Raw genomic sequence first — 22,231 nt, 5'->3', positions numbered from 1 at the left:
GTTATAAGCCTTGCCAGATTTCAACTATTTTCCTGGTTAGAGTATTTCTCTTGCTCCAATTTTAAAAAAAGAAATTATGATTTCCCATTTTTTATCATTCTTCATAAATATTTTTGATTTAGTAGTGGTATTTTAGATTCTTATTTTATTTTTCTTTCCCTGTGAAGTTAAAAAAAGTTCGGTATTTTTTTTTTTTTTTAAAGATTTAATTTATTTATTTGACAGAGAGAGATCACAAGTAGACAGAGAGGCAGGCAGAGAGAGAGAGAGGGAAGCAGGCTCGCCGCTGAGCAGAGAGCCCGATGCGGGACTCGATCCCAGGACCCTGAGATCATGACCTGAGCCGAAGGCAGCGGCTTAACCCACTGAGCCACCCAGGCGCCCCAAAAGTTCGGTATTTTTGTATCTATCATGCTCTTCCATATTAAATAAAGAATAACTCATTTGTGCATGGCTGTTTTTGAATAAATGATAATTGGTCTCTTCCTGATAGCTAATGACTAATTACTATGGATATAAAACATAAACAATCTAATAAGCCTGTAATATCCATTTATATCAATCAGTTACTCCACTATCAGTTACAGTTTTCAGCAGGATTTAAGTTGATGGCTTTATAAAGCATAAACATGTACAAAAATTATATAAATCATTATTCTAAATAGAAATAGCTTGCTTGATAATACCAAAATTGATCAACTATTTTTATCTCATTTAAATAATATCCTCATTACTTTATTTCATATTTATATAGACATTTAGATCCCTTTGGCTTATGTCTGTGTCATCTTATAGCTCTTACATAGCATAGCATTTTGATTTTTTCCTATTGCCTTTTCTATTTTCTCATTCCTTTTTTTTCTCCTTCTTATCCGGGACTTGCAGTGGCACTAATTTTCTATGACTGATTTATAAATAAGCATATGCTTGAGATTTGCTTTTGTATGTGTGTGTTTCTAATATTGTGTTATGATGAGCTGAAAGATAGTTTCCATTGAATACCTGTCACTGACATTTTAACATTACATTTTACTATATTCACTTTATTTCACATGAAATATGTTTTTAAAACTATATATTCACTTAGTATATGAGTAAGAGACTATTCACACTAAGTTGTATTTTCTGTGTGTCTTAAAATTGGTAGAGTTACTTGGTAAGTCTAGCAAATCAAAGCTTGAATTACACACTTATTGCCAAGATTCCTCTTAGCTGAGTGTTTTGGGTATTTAAGTATAACATACATAAGTGTCAATAGAATTAGAAAACCATCCCTGTAATAATATCTTTATTTTCAATCTTTTTTGTACACTCAGTGCCCAATGTTTTGCAGAGGCAGGATGCTAAATGTAACCAGGATGTTGTTTCTTTTGCATTTGTCAAAAATGTCAAGTTTTTAAAAGCGTGGTAAGCAGAAAAAATTCACACCACCTCCAGCACCAATTATCCATGCCCTAATCCCTGGAACCCACGCACGTAATCTTACATGGCAAAAGGGACTTTGCAGATGTATCAGGTTAAGGACTCTGAGATAGAGAGATTAGCCCAGCAGATGGGCCTTTCTAATAATGAGTACTTTTTTTTTTTTAAAGATTTTTTATTTATTTCACACAGAGAGAGATCACAAGTAGTCAGAGAGGCACGCAGAGAGAGAGGGGGAAGCGCCGAGCAGAGAGCCCGATGTGGGGCTTGATCTCAGAACCCTGGGATCATGACCCGAGCAGAAGGCAGAGGCTTTAACCCACTGAGCCACCCAGGCGCCCCGCTAATCATGTGTCCTTAAAAGTAGAGAACCTTTTCCAGCTGTGGTCAGAGAGAGGGAGGGAGAGAAAGGAGGAGAGGGAAAGAGATGACCTTGGCAGAAGAGTTGGAGATGCTGGCTTTGAGATAGAGGAAGGGGCTGTGAACAAAGTAATGTGGGTGAACTCCGGAAGCTGAAAAAGGCAAGGAAATATATTCTTTTTTTAACCTCCAGAAAGGAATGTAGTTCTGCTGACATCTTTTTTTTTTTTTTTTTTTTTAAGATTTTATTTATTTATTCATGAGAAACAGAGGGAGGGAGGCAGAGGGAGAACAGGGAGCCTGATGCGGGACTCCATCCCAGGACCCTGGGATCATGATCTGAGCTGAACGCAGACACTTAACCGACCGACTAAGGCATCCATGTGCCCCAACACCTTGATTTTTAACCTAGTGAGACCCGTATCTGACTTCTGACCTACAGAACTGTAAGATAATAAATTTGTGTTGCTTTAAGATGCTGAATTTGTGGGCGCCTGGGTGGCTCAGTGGGTTAAAGCCTCTGCCTTCAGCTCAGGTTATGATCCTAGGGTCCTGGGATCGAGCCCCGCATCAGGCTCTCTGCTCAGTGGGGAGCCTGCTTCCGCCTCTCTCTCTGCCTGCTCTCTGTCAAATAAATAAAATCTTTTAAAAAAAAAAAAAGATGCTGAATTTGTGATAATTTATTACAGACGCAATAAAAAACCAACACAGAGCAAGATAATCCGGATTGTAAGGCTCAACATTTTAAAGATGTCAGGTCCCTTTAATTTAGTTTGTAGGTTTGGTACACTAGCAATCAAAAATCCCAAAAAGTTTAATGTTGTCATTGTTTTTGTGGAACTTGACAAGCTGTTTCTAAATACATACAGAAGTGGAAAGGGCCAAAAATAGCCGAGATAATGTAAAGAACAGTGTTAGAGGACTGAAGTTACTGAATATTAGGACTTCTTATAAAACAACAGTGTTAAAACTGTGATATCTGTGTGAAGGTAGACAAAGAACAACATTGAGAGTTTTTAAACAGACCTACCTGTTTGTGATCACTTGATTTATAAACAAGAAGACATTGCATTGCACATGGGAAGGGGTAATCTTGGCAGTGAATGGTGTACTGGGTCAGTTCATATCTCTATGGGGGAAAATGCATCATTATTCCTACCTCATGCCATGGATGAAAATTAATTCCAAGTGAGATCATAAGTCTGATAAGTTTGAAAGGTAAAAATAAAGCATTTAGAAGATAATGTGCAAGAATAGTTTAATGGCTTTGAGGTGGCAAAGAGTTTTTTAAAAGGACAGAGAGAGCATTAACCACCAAGGAAAAGTTTTTAAGGTGGACTTCAGTAAAATTAAGAATTTTTTTGTTTTGTTTTGTTTTTGTTTTTTAATTGGGAGATACCATTAAGAAAATGAAAAGGTAAGCTATGCAGTGGGAGAAGTTGTTTGTGATACCTGTATCCAGAAAGACATGTGACTAGGGCATATAGAGAATAAAAATGAGAAAAAGGTAAAACTTCAGTATAAAAATGTGTAAAGAAAACTTGAAGAGATGCTTGACCAGAGAGACTATCCAGGGGCGCCTGGGTGGCTCAGTCGTTAAACGTCTACCTTCAGCTCAGGTCATGATCCCTGGGTCCTGGGATCGAGCCCCACCTCGAGCTCCCTGCTCAGTGGGGAACCTGCTTCTCCCTCTCCCACTCTCCCTGCTTGTGTTCCCTCTCTCGCTGTCTCTCTCTGTCAAATAAATAAAAATCTTTTTTTAAAAAAAGAGAATATCCAAATAGTTAATGAATGTTATGAAAAGGGGCTCCTTAGTCCTCACAGAAATACTATTAAAATCAAGTATGAAATACTAGTAGACATGCCCCCAAGAATGGTTAGTTTTTAAGTGATAAGAAGTATTGGTGAGGATAACAAAAACTGAAACTCCCATACATTGCCAGTAGGAATACAAATTACTACAAATACTTTGGAAATTGGGGCTCGTGGGTGGCTCAGTCAGTTAAGTGTATGCCTTCAGCTCAGGTCGTGATCCCGGGGCCCTGGGATCAAGCCCCATGTCAGGCTCCCAGCTTAGTGGGGAGCCTGCTTCTCCCTCTGCCTGCCATTCCCCCAGCTTGTGTTCTCTCATACTCTCTCTGACAAATAAATAAATAAAATCTTTAAAAAAACAAGCAAATACTTAGGAAGTTGCTTGGCAGTATTTACAAAGTTGAACATGCGCTTCCCCCTGTGACTCATAAAGTCTACTCGGTATGTAAACCCTGGAAATATGTATATCTGAGCATCAAAAGACATACAAGTAGGTTCTTATAACTTGTTATAGCCCAGAACAGAAAATGACCCAAATATTTATCAACAGTAAATACATAAACAATAAGCAAAGTGTGACATGTGCATAGAGTGGTATATTGTAACGCAATGAAAATAAGTATAATGGTGCCACACAAAAAAACTTGGATGAATCTTATATATAATCTTGAGTTGAAAATACTAGACCAAAAAATTCAAAGGCAGGCAAAACCTCTTCTATAGTGACAGAATTCAGGATCATGGATACATCAAAGGGGTTCAGTGGTGTGTGGGAAGGAACCTAAAGTGGGACTTTGGGTGAGATAGCAGTGTTCTGTTTCTTTTTTTTTTTTTTTTTTTAAAAGATTTTATTTATGTATTTGACAGAGAGAGATCACAACTAGGCAGAGAGGTAGGCAGAGAGGCAGGCAGAGAGAGAGTGAGAGGGAAGCAGGCTCCCTGTGGAGCAGGGAGCCCGATGCGGGACTCGATCCCAGGCCCCTGAGATCATGACCTGAGCCGAAGGCAGTGGCCCCCAGTGTTCTGTTTCTTGACTGGGTAAAGGTTTCATAGATGTTACTTTGTGAAAAGTCATTGAACTGTACACTTAAGATTTGTTCACTTGTAAGCATGAATATTGTATTTCCATTTTCTATAAGTTCGCTTGAAAAATCAGTTTTGAGGCATCTTCATGGCTCAGTTGGTTAAGTGTCCAACTCTTGACTTTGGCTCAGGTCATGGTCTCAGGGTAGTCAGTTTAAGCTCTGCATCATGCTCAGTGGGGAGTCTGCTTGAGAAATCTCTCCCTCTACGTCCCCCACCCCCAGGCTCCTGCTCTTTCTCTCAAATAAATCTTAGAAAAGAAAAATTGATGGGGCGGCTGGGTGGCTCAGTGGGTTAAAGCCTCTGCCTTCGGCTCAGGTCATGATCTCAGGATTGTGGGATCGAGCCCCACGTCGGGATCTCTGCTCAGCAGGGAGCCTGCTTCTCCCTCTCTCTCTGTCTCTCTGCCTACTTCTGATCTCTCTCTGTGTCAAATAAATAAAATTTTTAAAAAAGAAAAAGAAAACTTAGTTTCAGAAGCTCAAGTATGTCAGTATGAGAATGGATGAAATAAACAGTGGCATGTTCGAAGAGTGAAATACTATTCAACTGTAAAAATGAACAGCCACTACATAGATGAGTCATAAAAAGTTGTACTAATGTCTATAATTTACTTTGAATGCATCCAAAATTAAGATGGATTGATGGGTGAATTAAGGGATAGATAGATGCAAGTATAATAAAATGTTGATGTCAAATCTAGTTAATGGATATGTTATCTTCAGTATAAAATTCAAGTTTTCTGTATTTTTGAAATTTTTCATGAGAAAATGTTGGTAAAAATTACATCTTTTGTGATGATATTTAGAGAAGGCAAATAAATTGAGGATGAAATGAGCCTTAAAAAGCATATTTAGCATTAGTGGCAATAATCTATCTCTTTGAACTGTTTAAACTAAAATGCCACCCATATCTTTTGTCTCCTGTATCCTCTTCATCACCTTCACCTTTCTCCTCACATACTGTGATGTGCTCTTCAGATTTCAGGCATGAAAATAATATTTTCTGAATGGTTCTTTTCGTTATTCTTTGTCTCTCTCCCTCCCTCCCTTTCCTGTCTCATACAGAGATTTGGAAATTGGCCTCTATTGAAACAGTTTGTTTAAAAACAAAACAAACAACAGCTAAAGTTTAAAGCTCAAGTTGCTCAAGTGAATCATTGATAATTCATCAGTTGAAAGCTACGGCTAATTCAGATTCCTATCTACAAAGTGGAATTCATGCAGAGAATGTGAGATATTACACAGTCCCGTCATTGCCACCAGTCAGTGAAGTTTGATTTATCACTTTTTTCTCTAGGTATGTCACATAGTTCTGGGGCTAAGACCAGCTACTCCAGAAGAAGAAGGACAAATTATTAGGTAAGTTTGTGGTGTATTTTTCATTACATAGTTGAAATTTTTGACACCTGAAATATATTGTTAATACATAACAGCATGTCCCATTTTAATACAGTCATTACAGTGACATCTTATTTCTCCTGATTAATTTCATACTGAAATATTTTTGTTAAAGTAATTTCCTAACCAAGGGATTGAATTAATTTAGAAATCAGATTCTCTTTAACATTAAAATTGCATTGAGTACTGAATTTAACTTTTTGAAATAAGACATGAGAAAAAAGGTAGCAAATTTTCCTTACTACAGAGTAATTCATATTTATTGTGTAAAGATTATAAAGTAGAGCTAAACAAAAAGAAGCAAAAAAATACCCATCATCTCTGTATTTAAGGTAATTGCTGTTGACATTTTTTTCGACTTTATTGAGGTATCATTGACATCTGAAATTTTAAGATATTTAAAGTGTGCAGTGTGATTTGATATGTATGCGTTGTGAAAGGATCCCTTCATTGAATTAACACTTCCATCACTAGGGCCTCACATACTTTTGTGTGTGTGTCAGAACATTTAAGTTGTACTCTCAGTTATACATTATAGTGTTATCAACTCTGATCATCATGTTATACATTACATCTGCAGACTTAATTCATCATATCGTAAAATTTTTTACACTTTTATCACCCTTTCTCTGTTTCCCCCAACTCCCAGCAGCTGCTTTTCTACTCTCTGTTTCTGAATTTGACTTTTTTAAATTTTTTTAAGATTCTACATACAAGTTCTATACCTTGCAATATTTGTCTGTCTTTGGCTTATTTCACTTACTATAACGCCTTCCATTCTCATCCATGTTGCTGCAAATGACAGGATTTCCTTCTTAAGACTAGATAATAGTCTGTTGTATATACATACCACATTTTGTTTATCCATTCGTTCATTGTTGGACACTTAGGTGGTTTTCATACCTTGACTTTTGTGAATAATGCTGCTGCTTTTTTTAATCTTACGTGAAATATGTTTTTTATAGTAACTATTCCAGTTTATTCCAGTCCCATCAGCAGTGTACAAGGGTTCCTTTCTCTGTATATCTCTGCCAGTGTATATTATCTCTTGTCTTTTTGATAATAACCATCCTGACAGGTGTGAAGTGGTACCTCGTTGTGGTTTTGATTTGTATTTCCCTGGTGATTAGTGATTTTAAATATCTTTTCATGTAGGTGTTAGCCATTAATATGTCTTTTTTAAGAAAAATGTTCAGGTTCTTTGTTATTTTTAACTGCTGATTCTTATTTTTTTTTGCTATTAAGTGATATGAGTTTCCTATATATATTTTTTGGATATAATCCTTTATCAGAGCTGTGGTTTGCAAATATTTCCTCCCATTCCATACACTGACTTTTCATTTGTTGATGGTTGCACTGTTGATACGTTTATATTCATATACCTATGTGTATATGCCATTGATGGAATTTATAATTTTTTTAATGAGAATCCTTCAAAATACTGTTTTATTTTTGGCTTCCATTTTCACTGCAGATCATATCAAATGATACTTTTACATATCAATAAAGCCTCTTATAATTTAAATGACTAGCTAGTAGGCCTTATTCATCCCCTATTTTTTTTTTAAAGATTTTATTCATTTATTTGACAGACAGAGATCACAAGTAGGCAGAGAGGCAGGCAGATAGAGAGAGGAAGAAGCAGGCTCCCCGCTGAGCAGAGAGCCCCACGCAGGGCTTGATCCCAGGATCCCAGGAGTCTGGGATCATGATCTGAGCCGAAGGCAGAGGCTTTAACCCACCAAGCCTCCCAGGCGCCCCTCATCCCCTATTTTTAATCTCTATTTTTCTTCAGTATAATTTAGTAATAAAAGCTGTATGCCTTTGTTAGGTATGTATTTAGGCAAAATTACTTGAGGTGAAATATCTTGGTTAATAGACATGCACGTTATTACGGCTTTGATTCAATTTTTTTTCCTGTTTTTTTTTTTTTTTTTTTTTTTTTTTTAACATACAGTGTATTATTTGCCCCAGGGGTACAGGCGTGTGAATCATCAGGCTTACACATTTCATAGCACATACCCTCCCCAATTGTGATTCAATTTTTGGTACATCAAGTATCCTTCATTGCTTGAGTGTTACCATTATACTATACATTTGTGTAGAAAGTTTCAGAAACAGAACCGAATCTCTACTAAACTTCGCTTTTAAAAGGAATAAATTCAATACATAGTTTGTCACTTATTCTTAAAAGTAGTGTGTATACAAATTTTTCAGTAGTTTTTTCTGGTGTGAGACTGCTTGGTAAAAGAGTTTACTGAAATAGAGTTATTTGGAATACCTGAAAATAGGATTATATGAAGAATACCAGTTGATGTTCAGATTAATTGAAGTAGCAAAATATATTTTCCAAATTTTATAAGGATTCTTTTTAAAAATGGTCCTTTCTTTTAAAGAACGTTAAGCAAAATCCATTTTTTAAAATGTTGTTTTCATAAAAACACTAGTCTCATGTCGTGTTTTTAATTTTCATGCTCAGAAGATTCATTCTTGTTTATGGTATTCAAATGTTGACAATGTTGTCTTGATTTTTGTCTGATTTTTAGCTATCATAAAATAAAATTTTAAAATACATTTAAGTCTACAAGTGAGATATTGCAGAGAAATACTGAAAGGCTTTTATATAGCTGCAATAGCTTTTTTTTTCTTAACTATTGCAATCTAATTTAATCACATACTAATACCTTCTGAAGTCAGCATGACTTACATTACATACTAAGAATGCTATCAAGATAAGCACCAGGTAATATACACCTGGCACTTGATATAACTCTGTATGTTAACTAACTGGAATTAAAATAAAAACTTAAAAAATAAAGAAAAGAAATGTTGATTTAAAAAAAAAAAAGGAGGGACACCTGAGTGGCTCTATCTGTCAAGGATCTGCCTTTGGCTCAGGTCATGATCCCAGGGTCCTGGGATCAAGTCCCGCATTGGTCTCCTTGCTTGGCAGGGGGCCTGCTTCTTCCTCTGCCTGCCATTCCCCCTGCTTGTGTTCTTCCTCTTAAATGTGCTGTCTCTCTGACATAAATAAAAATCTTTAAAAAAAAATTTTTTTAAAAGGAATGCTGTATAGCATGATATATATATTTCTTGGCTTAATTATTTTGCAAATGCTCATAGCATCCCTATTTAAAAATAAAATGTTGGTATAATCTCATTTTTTTGGTTTTTTTTAATCTCATGTTTTTATAGAACTTTATACTACTTGCATTATTTCATCTGTTCCTTAGAATAACTGCATTAAATTAGTGTCACCATCCCATTTTATAAAAGAGGAAACTGAGATTCACAAAAGTTGAGGAACTTAACAAAAATTGGATGGAAGTGGCAGAATCAAGTCTAGAACCTTTTTCATTGAAAACACAAATGGTCTGTTTTCTGTAATCCTTATTTTTTCAAAAAATCTGAATCTTAAATTCTAGATTCCAAATTGGCTAATTTCATTTGTGACTTTTGAATTTTGTTTTATTTTACCTCCATTTTCACTGCTAAAAATTCATCTGAACTTTTAGGATGATTTTTAAAAGATGAATCAGGTTGGTATATAAGTAGTGAGGTGAAAGAAATATTTGTCTGTAACTTAGAGTCAGTAATTTGTTTCAAAATTAGTGTCATGATTTCTGCAGTGGCTGAATAAAGATCTCAGCAAATCTCTTCCTGAAAAGCAACTAGACAAAACATAGCACTGTATAAAATTGTCAGCCAACTGTTTTAGGACTCTGGAAACTGAGCAAAGGTATTTAACAAGTTGGGAAGCATTTATTCATCAAAACTATTTAGTAGTTTTACTAAACCTTGGTAAGAAAAATGGGAATCCATAGTAATTTTACCTAGGGCTGGTACCATTCCCTCCTACATGATAGTTTTACCAAGGCATGGGTGACAGGGCTGACTTGATTTGGATTAGAGCAGGGATGAATGCCCGCCTAAGAGAATTGTAGCAAACAAACAAAAAAATAGTGATCATGGTGGCAAATAGTCAAGGAACATCATTAGCTTGGATTTGAGATACTGGTTAAGGAAAGCAACAAACTGAGAGACCAGTCAGAATTTTAACAAAGAGATCCAGAGAACAAGACAACCAGAGTGTGTATTGATAAACAATAAATTTCCCCATGTCCCAGATGATCTGCAGGGCTGCTCATATATCCAAGGCTGTGTGCAAGCTCAGCAGAAACCAAGGAGGGTCTTAGCTATCTATTAATTCCTGATGGAATGTAGGGCCTAGCTCATGCAGAAAATAAAAGCCAAGAAAGGTTTGTAACCTGCCTGAACTTTGCATCATTTCCCAAACTGAACTGACATCAAGAAAAGGGTGCAAGTGTCACTGGCTCAAGATGTTTCAGCACAGCAGTTATTGGCCAACCAGTAAGTTCTGCTCTCCTCAGTTATTGGCTGATAAGTAAGTTCTGCTCTCCCCAAGGAAACCAAACTTAAATGTAAGAAATAATAATGAAGAAAACGGAACAACCTCACACTGCAGGGGAAACAAACTCTATAGAGTTAGTCCAGGAAGTCACAAGGCAAAACACACAGACAGGGTCAGAATCCAGAGTTAGTGAAATATATTATCAAATATGTCCAATTCTCAGGAATGTAAGATGATGAAACATGCAACAAAATAGGAAAAATGTGACCCGTGGTGGTGGTGGGGACACTAGTTAATAGAGATAGCCCAGATGGTTGACTTAGAACACAAAAAGGACACAAAAGACTTCAAAGCAGTATTATAAATGTTTTCACTGCTAAAGGAAGCTTTGTTTAAAGAATTAAAGGAAGTTATAATGACAATAACTAACCAAATATAAAATATCAGTAGAGATAGAAATTTTTAAAGTGAACTAAATGGAAATTCTGGAGTTGAAAATTAGAATAAACAAAAATTCACCACAGTGACTCAGCAACAGATTCGAGCCACAGAGAAATAACCAGCAAAATAGAATAAAGTTAAATAAACTTTTCCAATATGAAGAACAGAGAAAAATAAAAATGAACAGAACCAGAGATATGTGGAAGTCCCAAAGGAGGAGAGAAAGGTGCAAAAAAAGATAATTTATAAAATGATGGCCAAACCTCCTAAAATTGCTTTAAGTTGCTAATCCAAGAAGCTCAGTGAACTGCAGAGAGGTTAAAAACAGATCTACATCTAAACATACCACAAAGATCCTAAAAGTTGGAAAAGGAAAATGACTCTGTGTAGAAGGCAATCCCAGTAAGATTAACGGCTGACCATTTTTTTATAGAAATGATATAGGTCAGTAGGCAGTGGGATGACATTCAAAGTGCCAAAGGGGAAAAAACTGTCAACCCAGAATTCTTTATCCAGCAGATCTATCTTTCAGAAATTAAGATAATTTGTAAACATTCTCATATAAACACTGTTGGTAGTAAATACTTAAATACTGAAGAATTAAAATACTGAAGGAACTTCTTCATGCTAAAACAAAGTGACCCCAGACAGTAATTTGAACTACACAAAGAAATACAGAGCACCAGTAAGCATAATTACATACTTAAAAATTAGGCAGTATAAATACATTTTTCTGTTTTATCCTTTTAATGATTTAAAATACAAAATCGTGGGGTGCCTAGGTGGCTCAGTGAGTTGGGCCTCTGCCTTAGGCTCAGGTCATGATCTCAGGGTGCTGGGATCAAGCCCTGCATCGGGCTCTCTGCTAGCCTGCTTGCCCCCCTCTCTCTGCCTACTTGTGATCTCTCTCTCTGTCAAACAAATAAGTAATATCTTTTTAAAAATACAAAATCGTAAGATAATAATTGAAAGCTATGCTGTTCTTATAGCATAAAAAGGTGTCATATGCATGACAATACAACTGAAAGAATAAGAAGTAGAGCTGTATTTGAGCAGCTTCTATAATTTACTGGCGTAAATTAGTATTAATCTGAAGTAGCATGTGTTAAGGTTTATTTTATACCTCTAGAACAACCAGTAAGAAAATAATCCCAAATACAGTTTCTTTAAAAAAATAATAATAATTAAAATGATACAGTAGAAAACAACTACTTAACACAAACAAAAGAAGGAAAGTAAAAGAGGAATAGAGAAACAAATAAACACACTTGAGATGAATAGAAAACAAGTAACAAAAGGGTAGGCACAAATCTATACCAATAATTACCTTAAATATAAATTTGGATTAGTTGTCAAAGCTAAAGATAGACTGATATTTTTAATCCAAATACTTGAGGGGTGCCTGGGTGGCTCAGTGGGTTAAAGCCTCTGCCTTCTGCTCAGGTCATGATCCCCGGACCCTGGGCTTTCTGCTCAGCCCCGCATTGGGCTTTCTGCTCAGCAAGGAGTCTGCTTCCCTCTCTCTCTGCCTGACTCTGCCTTCTTGTGATCTCTCTGTCAAATAAATAAATTTTTTAAAAAATCTTAAAAAAAATACTTGAGATTCAAAGACACAGGTCGAAAGTAAAATGATGGAATAGATACAATAAGGCACATAGTAACAATAAGAGAGCTGGAGTGGATATACCGACATTAGGAAAAAAATGGCTTCTAGGCAAAGAATTATTATTACAGGCAGACATTTTATAATGATAGAAGTTTTAATTCATCAGGAAGATATAAAAATTGTAAATACATGTGTCTACAGCAGCAGAACACCCCCCAACAACAACAGAGTACATATTCAAGTACACGTGGAATATTGTGTAGGACCAAGTATGTGTTAAGCCATGGATTATTATACTATGGCTCACTGACCAACTTTGGTCTGATTTGATGGACCAACTTTGCCTGATTTGATGCAGCCTGCAAGCTAGAAATGTTTTTTTCCCCTGTTGTTATACACTGAGAATCACAAAGCTCGGCTGAGAGAAGTTAAAATCTAAAGATAGGTCAATTGAAGCTATTGAGACTGAGGAATAGAAAGAAGAAAGAATGAAGGGAAATGAACAGAGCTTCCTGGACCTGTGAAATAGCAGCAGCCTTACCAGCATACACATGATAGGAATCCCAGAAGGAGAGGAGGGAAAGGGACAGAATATTTGAAGAAATAATGGCGCCAGACTCCTCAAATTTGACAAAAGATGTGAACCTAAACATTTAGAAAGCTCACTGAACTCCAAGAAGGATAAAACTGTAAGTGATTCACACCAAGACACATTATAATCAGATGGTCAGAAGCCTGGGGACAGAAAATTTTAAAAAGCAGCAAGAGAAAAGCTATATATGCAATAGATCCTCAATAAGATTAACAGCAGGTTTCTCATCAGAAATCTTGGAATCTAGAAGTGAGCGGAATGGTACTTTTATTCTATATCTGGGAAAAAGATTTTTTTCAAGAGTGATTTGGATTTTAAGTTGAATTCTTATATGTGACACTAAAAGGATAAGCAGCTGAAGAAAAAAAGATAAATTTGTCTTCATTAAAGCTTCATTAAAGTTTTATCAAAACACGTTTCAGGAAAGTGAAAAGATAACTTGCAAAATGGAAATAGTATTTGTAAATCATAGGTCTGCCAGAGGTCGAGTAACTAGAATGTATCCAGAACTCCTACAGCTCACCAACAAAAAGAAAACTCAACTAAAAACTGGGCAAGGGACTTGAATACACACTTCTGTAGATATGACAGACAGATGGTCATCAGGCATATAAAAAGATGCTCAAAATCATTAGTCATTAAGGAAATGCAACTCAAAACCACAATGTTTCTACCTTGCATTTACTAAGATGTTTATAATTTTAAAAACAGAAAATAAAATTTGTGAGGATATTTAGAAATCGGGGCCCTGATACATCACTGGTAGAAATGTAAAATGGGGGTGCCTGGGTGGCTCAGTGGGTTGGGCCTGCCTTTGGCTTGGGTTGTGGTCTCAGGGTCCTAGGATCAAGCCCTGCATCAGGCTCTCTGCTCAGCGGGGAGCCTGCCTTCCCCTCCTCCTCTGCCTTCCTCTCTGCCTACTTGTGATCTCTGTCTATCATATAAATGAATTTTTAAAATCTTAAAAAAAAAAAAAGAAATGTAAAATGGTGTAACTACTCTGCAAAAAATACGGTAGTTCCTCAACGGGATTACCGTGTAACCTGGCAATTCCACTTCTAGGTATATACCCCAAACATTGAAAACAGGAACTCAAATGCTGTATACAGATGTTCATAGCAACACTATACACATTAGCCAGTAAGTGGAAACAGTCCACACAGCCATCAGTGGATGAATGGATAAACAAAATATCGTATATCCATACTATGGAATATTATTCAGCCTTACAAAGGAATGGTACATGTACTCACGCATGCAGCAACATGGATGAACATCACAAATGAAAGAGGCCAAATACAAAAGGTCACACATTGGAGGATTCCATTTATATGAAATATCCAGAATAGGTAAATGAATAGATATAGAAAGGTGATTATCAAAGGCCGGGGAAAAGTAGTAATAGGAAATAACCGCCTAATGTGTAACTGCTCAGTTGGGATGTATGAGAATGTTTTGGAGAAATACACATAACATGGAAGTGACTATTTTCAAGCCTCCAATTTAGTGACATTGGTTCATTCAAAACATACAACCACCACATTGTTATGAATTTCTCCTCTGTAAAAACATTTTTTAAAAAAAATCACAATGTGGGGCGCCTGGGTGGCTCAGTGGGTTGAGCCGCTGCCTTCGGCTCGGGTCATGATCTCGGGGTCCTGGGATTGAGTCCCGCATCGGGCTCTCTGCTCGGCGGGGAGCCTGCTTCCCTCTCTCTCTCTCTGCCTGCCTCTCTACTTGTGATCTCTCTCTGTCAAATAAATAAATAAAATCTTTAAAAAAAAAAAAATCACAATGTGATGCAACTTCACACCCACTTGAATATTTATGATAGAAAAGATAGATGGTAAAACACATTGCCAAGAATGTAAAAAAACTAGAACCATTATACATTACTGATAGAAATGTTAAATGGTGCGGCCACTTTGGACAACAGCTTATCAATTTCAAATGATCAGATTTTAGATGGATAAACAAAATGTGGTGTATACATACCTGTGGGATGCATTATAAATAGTATTTGGGGGGCTCAGTCGGTTAAGCAGCCAGGCAACTCTTGGTTTTGGCTCCAGTCATGATCTCACGGTCCTGGGATTGAGTCCTGTGTCAGGCTGTGTGCTCAGTGGGGAGTCTGCTTGAGATTCTCTCTCTGCCTCTCCCTCTGCCCCTCCCCCCACTCATGCTTGCTCGCTCTCTATAAATAAATCTTTTTTTAAAAAGATAGTGTTTGGAATGGAATAACAAAGCACAAAGTAATGATATCTGCTAAAATGTAGATGAACCTTGGGGTGCCTGGGTGGCTCAAGGGTTTAAGCCTCTGCCTTCGGCTCAGGTCATGATCTCAGGGTCCTGGGGATCAAGCCCCGCATCAGGCTCTCTGCTCAGTGGGGAGCCTGCTTCCCCCTCTCTCTCTGCCTGGCTCTCTGCCTACTTGTGATCTTGGCCTCTCTGTCAAATAAATGAATAAAATATTTTTAAAAAATAAAATGTAGATGAACCTCAAAAACATGGTAAGTCAAAGAGGCCAGATGTAAAAGACCATGTGTTCTATTACTCCATTTATATGAAATGTTCAGAAAAGGGAAATTTGTAAGAGATAGAAAATAGACTAGTGATTTCCTGGGCTGAGAGTGGTAACATGAATTGACTAAAGTGGACACAGGATAGCTTTTGGGGGTAATGGAAATGTTCTAGAATTGGATTGTTGGATTGTGGTGATAGTTGTACATGTCTATAAATTTACCACAATCATTGAGTTATACTCTTAATTGAGGTAAATTTTATGTTAATGTAAATTATTCCTCAATAAAACTATTTTTAAAAACATTGGGTATGAAGCTTGATAGTGTTGTTATGACTCCTGAAATGGACTTACCAGTGTTTCACTAATTGAAACTATGGCAGTCTCTGTAGTATGTCCGTGTCATGTTTTTACTTTGTAAAAATTTCTAATAATTTCTGGATGTGTGTGTGGTCATCTGTTTCATATACCATTTGATGTACTGAATTTCTTCTGTATATACAGAGGGTGGTTAGAACGAGAGAGCAGGTATGGTCTGCAACCAGGACACAACTGGTTTATCATCTCCATGCAGTGGTGGCAGCAATGGAAAGAATATGTGAAATATGTGAGTATGATCCCCCTTTATCTACATATTACATAGGATATTCAGCTCCATCAGACTTTGTGTGCCTGTTGGCCAGTAATAAAATGCTTCGGTGTAGATAAGGATTTGAAGGGGAAGGAAACGAATACCTATGTGATACTTCCACGGACCAAGCTCTGTGCTTACACTTCCACATAAATTTTCTCTCTTGCAACAGCTCTGTAAGGAAGGTAACAGTGGACATGGGGGTGCATGCATATGGACCTTACGTATCTCAGTTAATCTTCACAGTATCGGGGTGCCTGGGTGGCTCAGTGGGTTAAAGCCTCTGCTTTCGGCTCAGGTCATGATCCCAGGGTCTTGGGATAGGGCCCCACATCAGGCTCTCTGCTCAGCGGGGAGCCTGCTTCCCCCCTCTCTCTGCCTGCCTCTCTGCTACTTGTGATCTCTGTCTGTCAAATAAATAAATAAAATCTTTAAAAAAAAAATCTTCACAGTATCTCTGGGAGGAAGGTGGTATTAACACATTTTACCTGTGATGAACCTGAGGCTGAGATTAAAGGTAACCTAAATACAGGGTAGAGTTCTGGGATCAAACCTAAGGACTGACTTTTAAGCCAGTGGTGTCTCAACCACATCATTTACATTATCCTTCATTTGTTCACCTTTTTCATCAAAATATTGAAGACCCTTGTCTTCAGAAGTGCTGATTTTCTATTTAAAAAGTTAATTTCAGGACTAACATTAGAACTCAGTTTCTAATTGAGTATCTGCCATTGTTCCAAATAAAGAGTTCAAAGAGAAATTGTCATTAGTGAATATTCTCATCTTACTTAAAATGGAATGGATTTTTCTTTAGAATTAAAAGACTCAGAGTAATTCCAGAAATCAAATTTCTCCATACTTGGAGAGCCAGTTGGTATGTAGACTCATTGTTAGTTACCAAATAATCACTAACCTGGCTATTTGACTTATTTTTTTTCTCTATGTCCTTTTCTGTCCTTATTTTTAAATCACAATATTGGTAGATTGTTTATATTATCTACTTAATTATTATGCCTGGTTCTTTTTCTATTTTGCAGGGTTAACATTGTGTTTTCACATATAAAATACATTAATCAATGTTGTTGAAGGAGTAGAAAAGTGGGCAAATGACTTCAAACCCTGTAGGTAGATAATGATGGTTATTGTAAGTAGAGAATGAAAACATGGGGTAAAGCATCACAGTCTATGTCGAAATGCTTTTTGTCCTTTATGTTCTTAGATTGGCCTTGAAATGAATGGTTATTAATGTTTTACTGGCTGTGGACTCAAAGTGATACCTCATTTTGTGTTTTGAAGTATTACTTTTTGTTTCCTGTAGGAACACGGTAGAGGTCTTATTCGTAGCAGCACATCCCTTATAAACAGAAGTGCACTGATGAGAACACAAACCTGATTTGCCCTCACCTGTGTAACCCTTCTATGTATTAAAAGAATTAGTGGAGGGTTGCAAGAGAAAAATGTGGAGGGGGAAATTACACTGAAGGGTCGTAGTCTATCCACTGTGGCATTCTGTATTACTGTCCAATATGTGTCTGTCAAATGCAAACTTTTAAAGTTTACTCTAAAATTAAGTTGGTCAGGGGCATCTGGGTAGCTCAGTCAGTTAAGTATCTGACTCTCAAGCCCCTTGTCGGGCTCCCAGCTCAGCAGGGCATCTGCTTCTCCTTTTCCCTCTGCCCTGCTCATGTGCTCTCACTCTCGCTCTCAAATAAATAAAATCTTTTTTAAAAAATAAATAAATGCAAATCACCTTTTAAAAAAGTGACATTCTGGCCCATGTCTGTAAAATGACATTAAGAACAGTTACCTCCATGACAGGATGTTAGAAGATTAAAGGAGTTGATACATGTTAAACATTTTAGATCAGTGTCTGGCATATAGTAAGTACTCAGTAAGTATTAGCTAATAGTCTGAGAAAACAGTACAGGATAATAGTAGTGAGCTATTATCCTTTTATAGGATAATAGTAGCGACCCGTGTGTTAGGGTCCTGGTCCTGCTACTTGTGGCATAACCTTGAATAAGTTACTTACCCTTCCTGTGCCTCAGTTTTCTCATACAAACAACAGGGTTAATAATGATGCCTATTTCAATAGGGTTGTTACAAAGAATTAAATGAATTAACATAGATGAAGCATTTAGCCCCATGCCTGGCAGGTAGGACCCAATGTAAAGTTAGAGGAAGTAATGGTAGTAATACTAGCAGTGGTTTCAGCAGCAGTAGCAGTAGTAATTAGTGATTTACATTTGCCTTTCCAGTATATATGGCAATTTTGGCAAATGCTTTGTTTAAGAAAAATAATCGATATTTCCAGTGTATTGGATTATTTCCTCTGGGCGTAGTCTGCCCACCTAATAAGAAATCCGTTAGCTTTATTTAATGTCTCTTCATAAAATGGCATATTTGCTGATGTGAATTACTAATTGTCTATGAGGGCAGACTATCTTTCAGACAGCAGCATGTCTAAATAGAAAGAGATTAAGAGAGCAGGAAAAATAAGCAATCCTTTCTCAGAAGTGTCTTGCCTCATATGAATGATTGACTTGAGTTTGAATTTTGGATCTGCTCATAGGATCTACTCCTTCTTTATGGAGCCAAAGTTTTTTTTCTACTGTGTGAAATCTCTTTTTGCACAAATGTAAACTGGGAGAAATGGTGAAATCTTTTCTGTCATCGTTGTAGTATATATTCTTGTCTTCCCTCCTGTTTGAGAGCTGAGAGAGCAGCTCTTACTACTCATGGACAGATTTTACTGTTCATTATGTATTATTGGTTGGTATGTGACTTTGGAGTTAGAAAGCACTTTAAGCACTTCTCTTTTCTAAACTTGCAAAGCTTCTGAGGGCCATTTAGGTTTTGTAACTGCACAGAGTTGTACTGGGCAAATATTTTATCCCTGATCTAGATTTTCTAGAGTTTCAGGTCTCTTGACTCCTATCTTAGTACTTTTTCCATTACTCCATACTACCTTCCATTTTTCAAAAACCAGCATTGCAGACTAATGAAATATAAAATTGGCATAACTAGTAGTTAGGTTCATTAATAGTTGTAGTATATACATATGTATAGAAAAAAGTAGCATCATCATTGATAGAGAAGAAAGTGATCCTGACTCTTACTTTGAAATATCATTAAACACTGACACAACTCAAAAGAAATCATGACATGCTCAAAATAGAATTATATTAAAGTGCCACATATCCGTTTTGGGAGTCAGTGACTCAGAGCTCAGAGGAGGATGAAGTTTTTCACCATTGGTGAAACTTTATCTACCTAGAGATCTGTCTTCTGAAAACACAGGATAGTTGCTAAGAGTTCCAGAGCCAGAAGTCAGAAAAACAAAACAAGACCCTTTGACATTTAAGGGGAAAAAATTTCCCAGAGCAACTGGAAATAACACTCAGAGCCAGTGACTATGTATGTGACCATTATTGATTTGTTTAAGATGTAGAAGGAAAGTAGTCATAAGATTAGTCAACTGAAAATGTTGACAGTTTCACTGAAAGCCAAGGGTGGAAGCAATGACCTGAAAAATAGGACAGAGAAGGGGGAAGAAGAAAGAACCTGAATAATGGTGGCACATTCAGACAGTGCCCGACACTGAGAACAGTAGATTCCTAGAATAGAAAAATAAGCCAGACAATGAGAAGATAGACCACTCTAGTTGGAACACTGGAAAGTAAGTGAAGAAAAGCCTTAATTCTCTATCTAAAAAGGGTATCATTCACTGTACCATGTTAAAAGCATATGGTATAGTGTGCAGTCACTGGTGACAAAGGTTGCAGTCTCTGATAAGCTATTCAATTCTGTTGCTGAATTATTGTAAAACTTAACAGATTTAATGCCTGGTAATATTTTTCTCACCTCATTTCTTACCAATGATATCTATAGATTTCATCCTAAGGACTAAGCTGTTCAGAATAAGAAATAAGAATGGTTTCATGTAGGGGTACCTGGGTGGCTCAGTGGGTTAAGCCTCTGCCTTCAGCTCAGGTCATGATCTCAGGGTCCTGGGATGGAGCCCTGCATTGGGCTCTCTGCTCAGTAGGGAGCCTGCTTCCCCTCTCTCTCTGCCTGCCTCTCTGCCTGCTTGTGACCTCTCTGTCAAATAAATAAATAAAATCTTTAAAAAGAAAAAAAAAAAGAATAGTTTCATGTAAGTTTTCTTTAGAAATGTAAGCTATATATAAGATTTCCAAACCCTTGGGGCCTGGGTGGCTCAGTCTTAGGTTAAGTGTCTGCCCTCAGCTCAGGTCATAATCCAGGGTCCTGGGATCGAGCGAGTTGGACTCCCTGCTCAGCTGGAGTCTGCTTCTCCGTCTCCCTCTGCTCCTTTCCTTCTCCCCTGCTTGTGCAGCTCTCTCGTTCTCTCTCTCTCTCAAATAAATAAATAAATCTTTGTTAAAGATTTAAAATACAATTCAAATATTTCTCTTTGAACTTCTGCTAAATATCAAACTCCGAGGAAAGTGTAAAGGAATTTTTTTTCTCAGATATAATTAAAGGAGACCCAGTCTTCCTCAAAGGATATTACTATATATATATATTTTTTAATTTATTTGACAGAGAGAGATCACAAGTAGGCAGAGAAGGCAGGCAAAGCGGGGGTGGGGGGGGGGGGAAGCAGGCTCCCCATGGAGCAGAGAGCCCAATATGGAACTTGATCCCAGGACCCCAAGATCACGACCCGAGCTGAAGGCAGAGGCTCAACCCACCGAGCCACCCAGGCGCCCCAATTACTACATATTTTTAAAAAGTGAGTTATAGTACATAAACTTAAATGGAATAGAGAAATGAGTATAAATTTTAAAAAGTTGCCTGTCAAGTCACATGATAGTTACATGGACATCATTTAAGTTCAGAAACACTTGTAGCAAAAATAAAATGATTTTTCTGGAGGGTAATGAAGTAACCTGAGAGAAGACATTAATTTTTTAAGTTGTTCTTTCAAAAGGCTATCTTACTAGTTTTACTCCCATCTTTATAGAAAAGAAGCAAATGACCCAAAAGTTCATTAAAAATCTGAATCTTTCTAAAAAGCAAGTTCCAGAGGAAGTAGTACATTCAGTAAGAAATCAGTTACTACTCTACTCTCAGCATTGGGAGCACATTATAAAAACAAAAGTATGAGCCTATGATCCTCACTGGGGCAGTGGTTATCAGTTTTGACTACATAGTAGGATCACATAAAGGCGTTTACAAAAAGAGAAAAAAAATGCCTCTGTTCCTCTCCAGACCAAATAACTCAGAAAGTATAATTGGGGGGGGGGGGGGGAACCCACATTGAATTAATATAAATAAGTCATCTTATTTACTAAAAATTTTGAAACTTAAATCCATTTCTTTTGGTATGGACTCAGCATCAGAAAAGCTGTGAGAAGATCAGTATTATCTTTGAGAAGATCAATGTTATCTTTAAGAAATTGCCATGAAATCCACACACAAAAGACCAAACATAGGATTAATAATACAAACTACTCAAGCCTAGTTTATGTTTCTACTTCTTTGGCCATAGGTAATTTTTGTTTTGTTGTACATATGATTTGACTTCTTTGGTGGATAGTCTAATTTAAAATACTGATGGTGGGGGGTACATTGCTGGCTCATTCGGTAGAACATGCAACTCTTGCCAGATCACGAGTTCAGGCCCCATGTTGGTCATAGAGCTTACTTAAAAAGAAATAAAATCCTAATGGCCCCAAATCCATATTTAACGTAGATTCCCAGTTTTTAGTCATTTGTGTACTATGGCCATCATATTTTGCCATATAATTATGTGCTTAATGTGTTTATTTAAATAACTTTATCATTTTTTATGTAAATAAATGTATTTTTAAAGTAAACTTTGTATCAGCATCTTAAATAGAAAATCAGTGTCACACTCCAGAAATAGAAGGTTAAAATAAAAATAAATTCAGTGAAAATAAGATTTAACATCAAATTTCAGCTAAACAGTGTTGCCCTTTAAAGAGTAGTATTAAGATCTGTTCT

General features: G+C 36.8%; 1 protein-coding gene across 3 annotated transcripts in view; it reads left to right on the top strand.

The window, feature by feature from the left end:
• Window positions 1-22,231, top strand: part of USP32 (ubiquitin specific peptidase 32) — a 221,590-nt gene that overhangs the window by 150,694 nt on the left and 48,665 nt on the right. For all 3 annotated transcript variants that reach the window (XM_045984380.1, XM_045984379.1, XM_045984378.1), the window contains exons 11-12: window positions 5,977-6,038; window positions 16,114-16,216. In XM_045984380.1, coding sequence (XP_045840336.1) covers window positions 5,977-6,038; window positions 16,114-16,216 — 165 coding nt within the window. The remainder of the gene's footprint in view (window positions 1-5,976; window positions 6,039-16,113; window positions 16,217-22,231) is intronic.

The sequence above is a fragment of the Meles meles genome, chromosome 18 (genome assembly GCF_922984935.1).
Source record: "Meles meles chromosome 18, mMelMel3.1 paternal haplotype, whole genome shotgun sequence".
NCBI lineage: Eukaryota > Metazoa > Chordata > Mammalia > Carnivora > Mustelidae > Meles > Meles meles.
The sequence above is the reverse complement of the archived record's forward strand: the minus strand, read 5'-3'. Positions and strand labels throughout refer to the sequence as shown.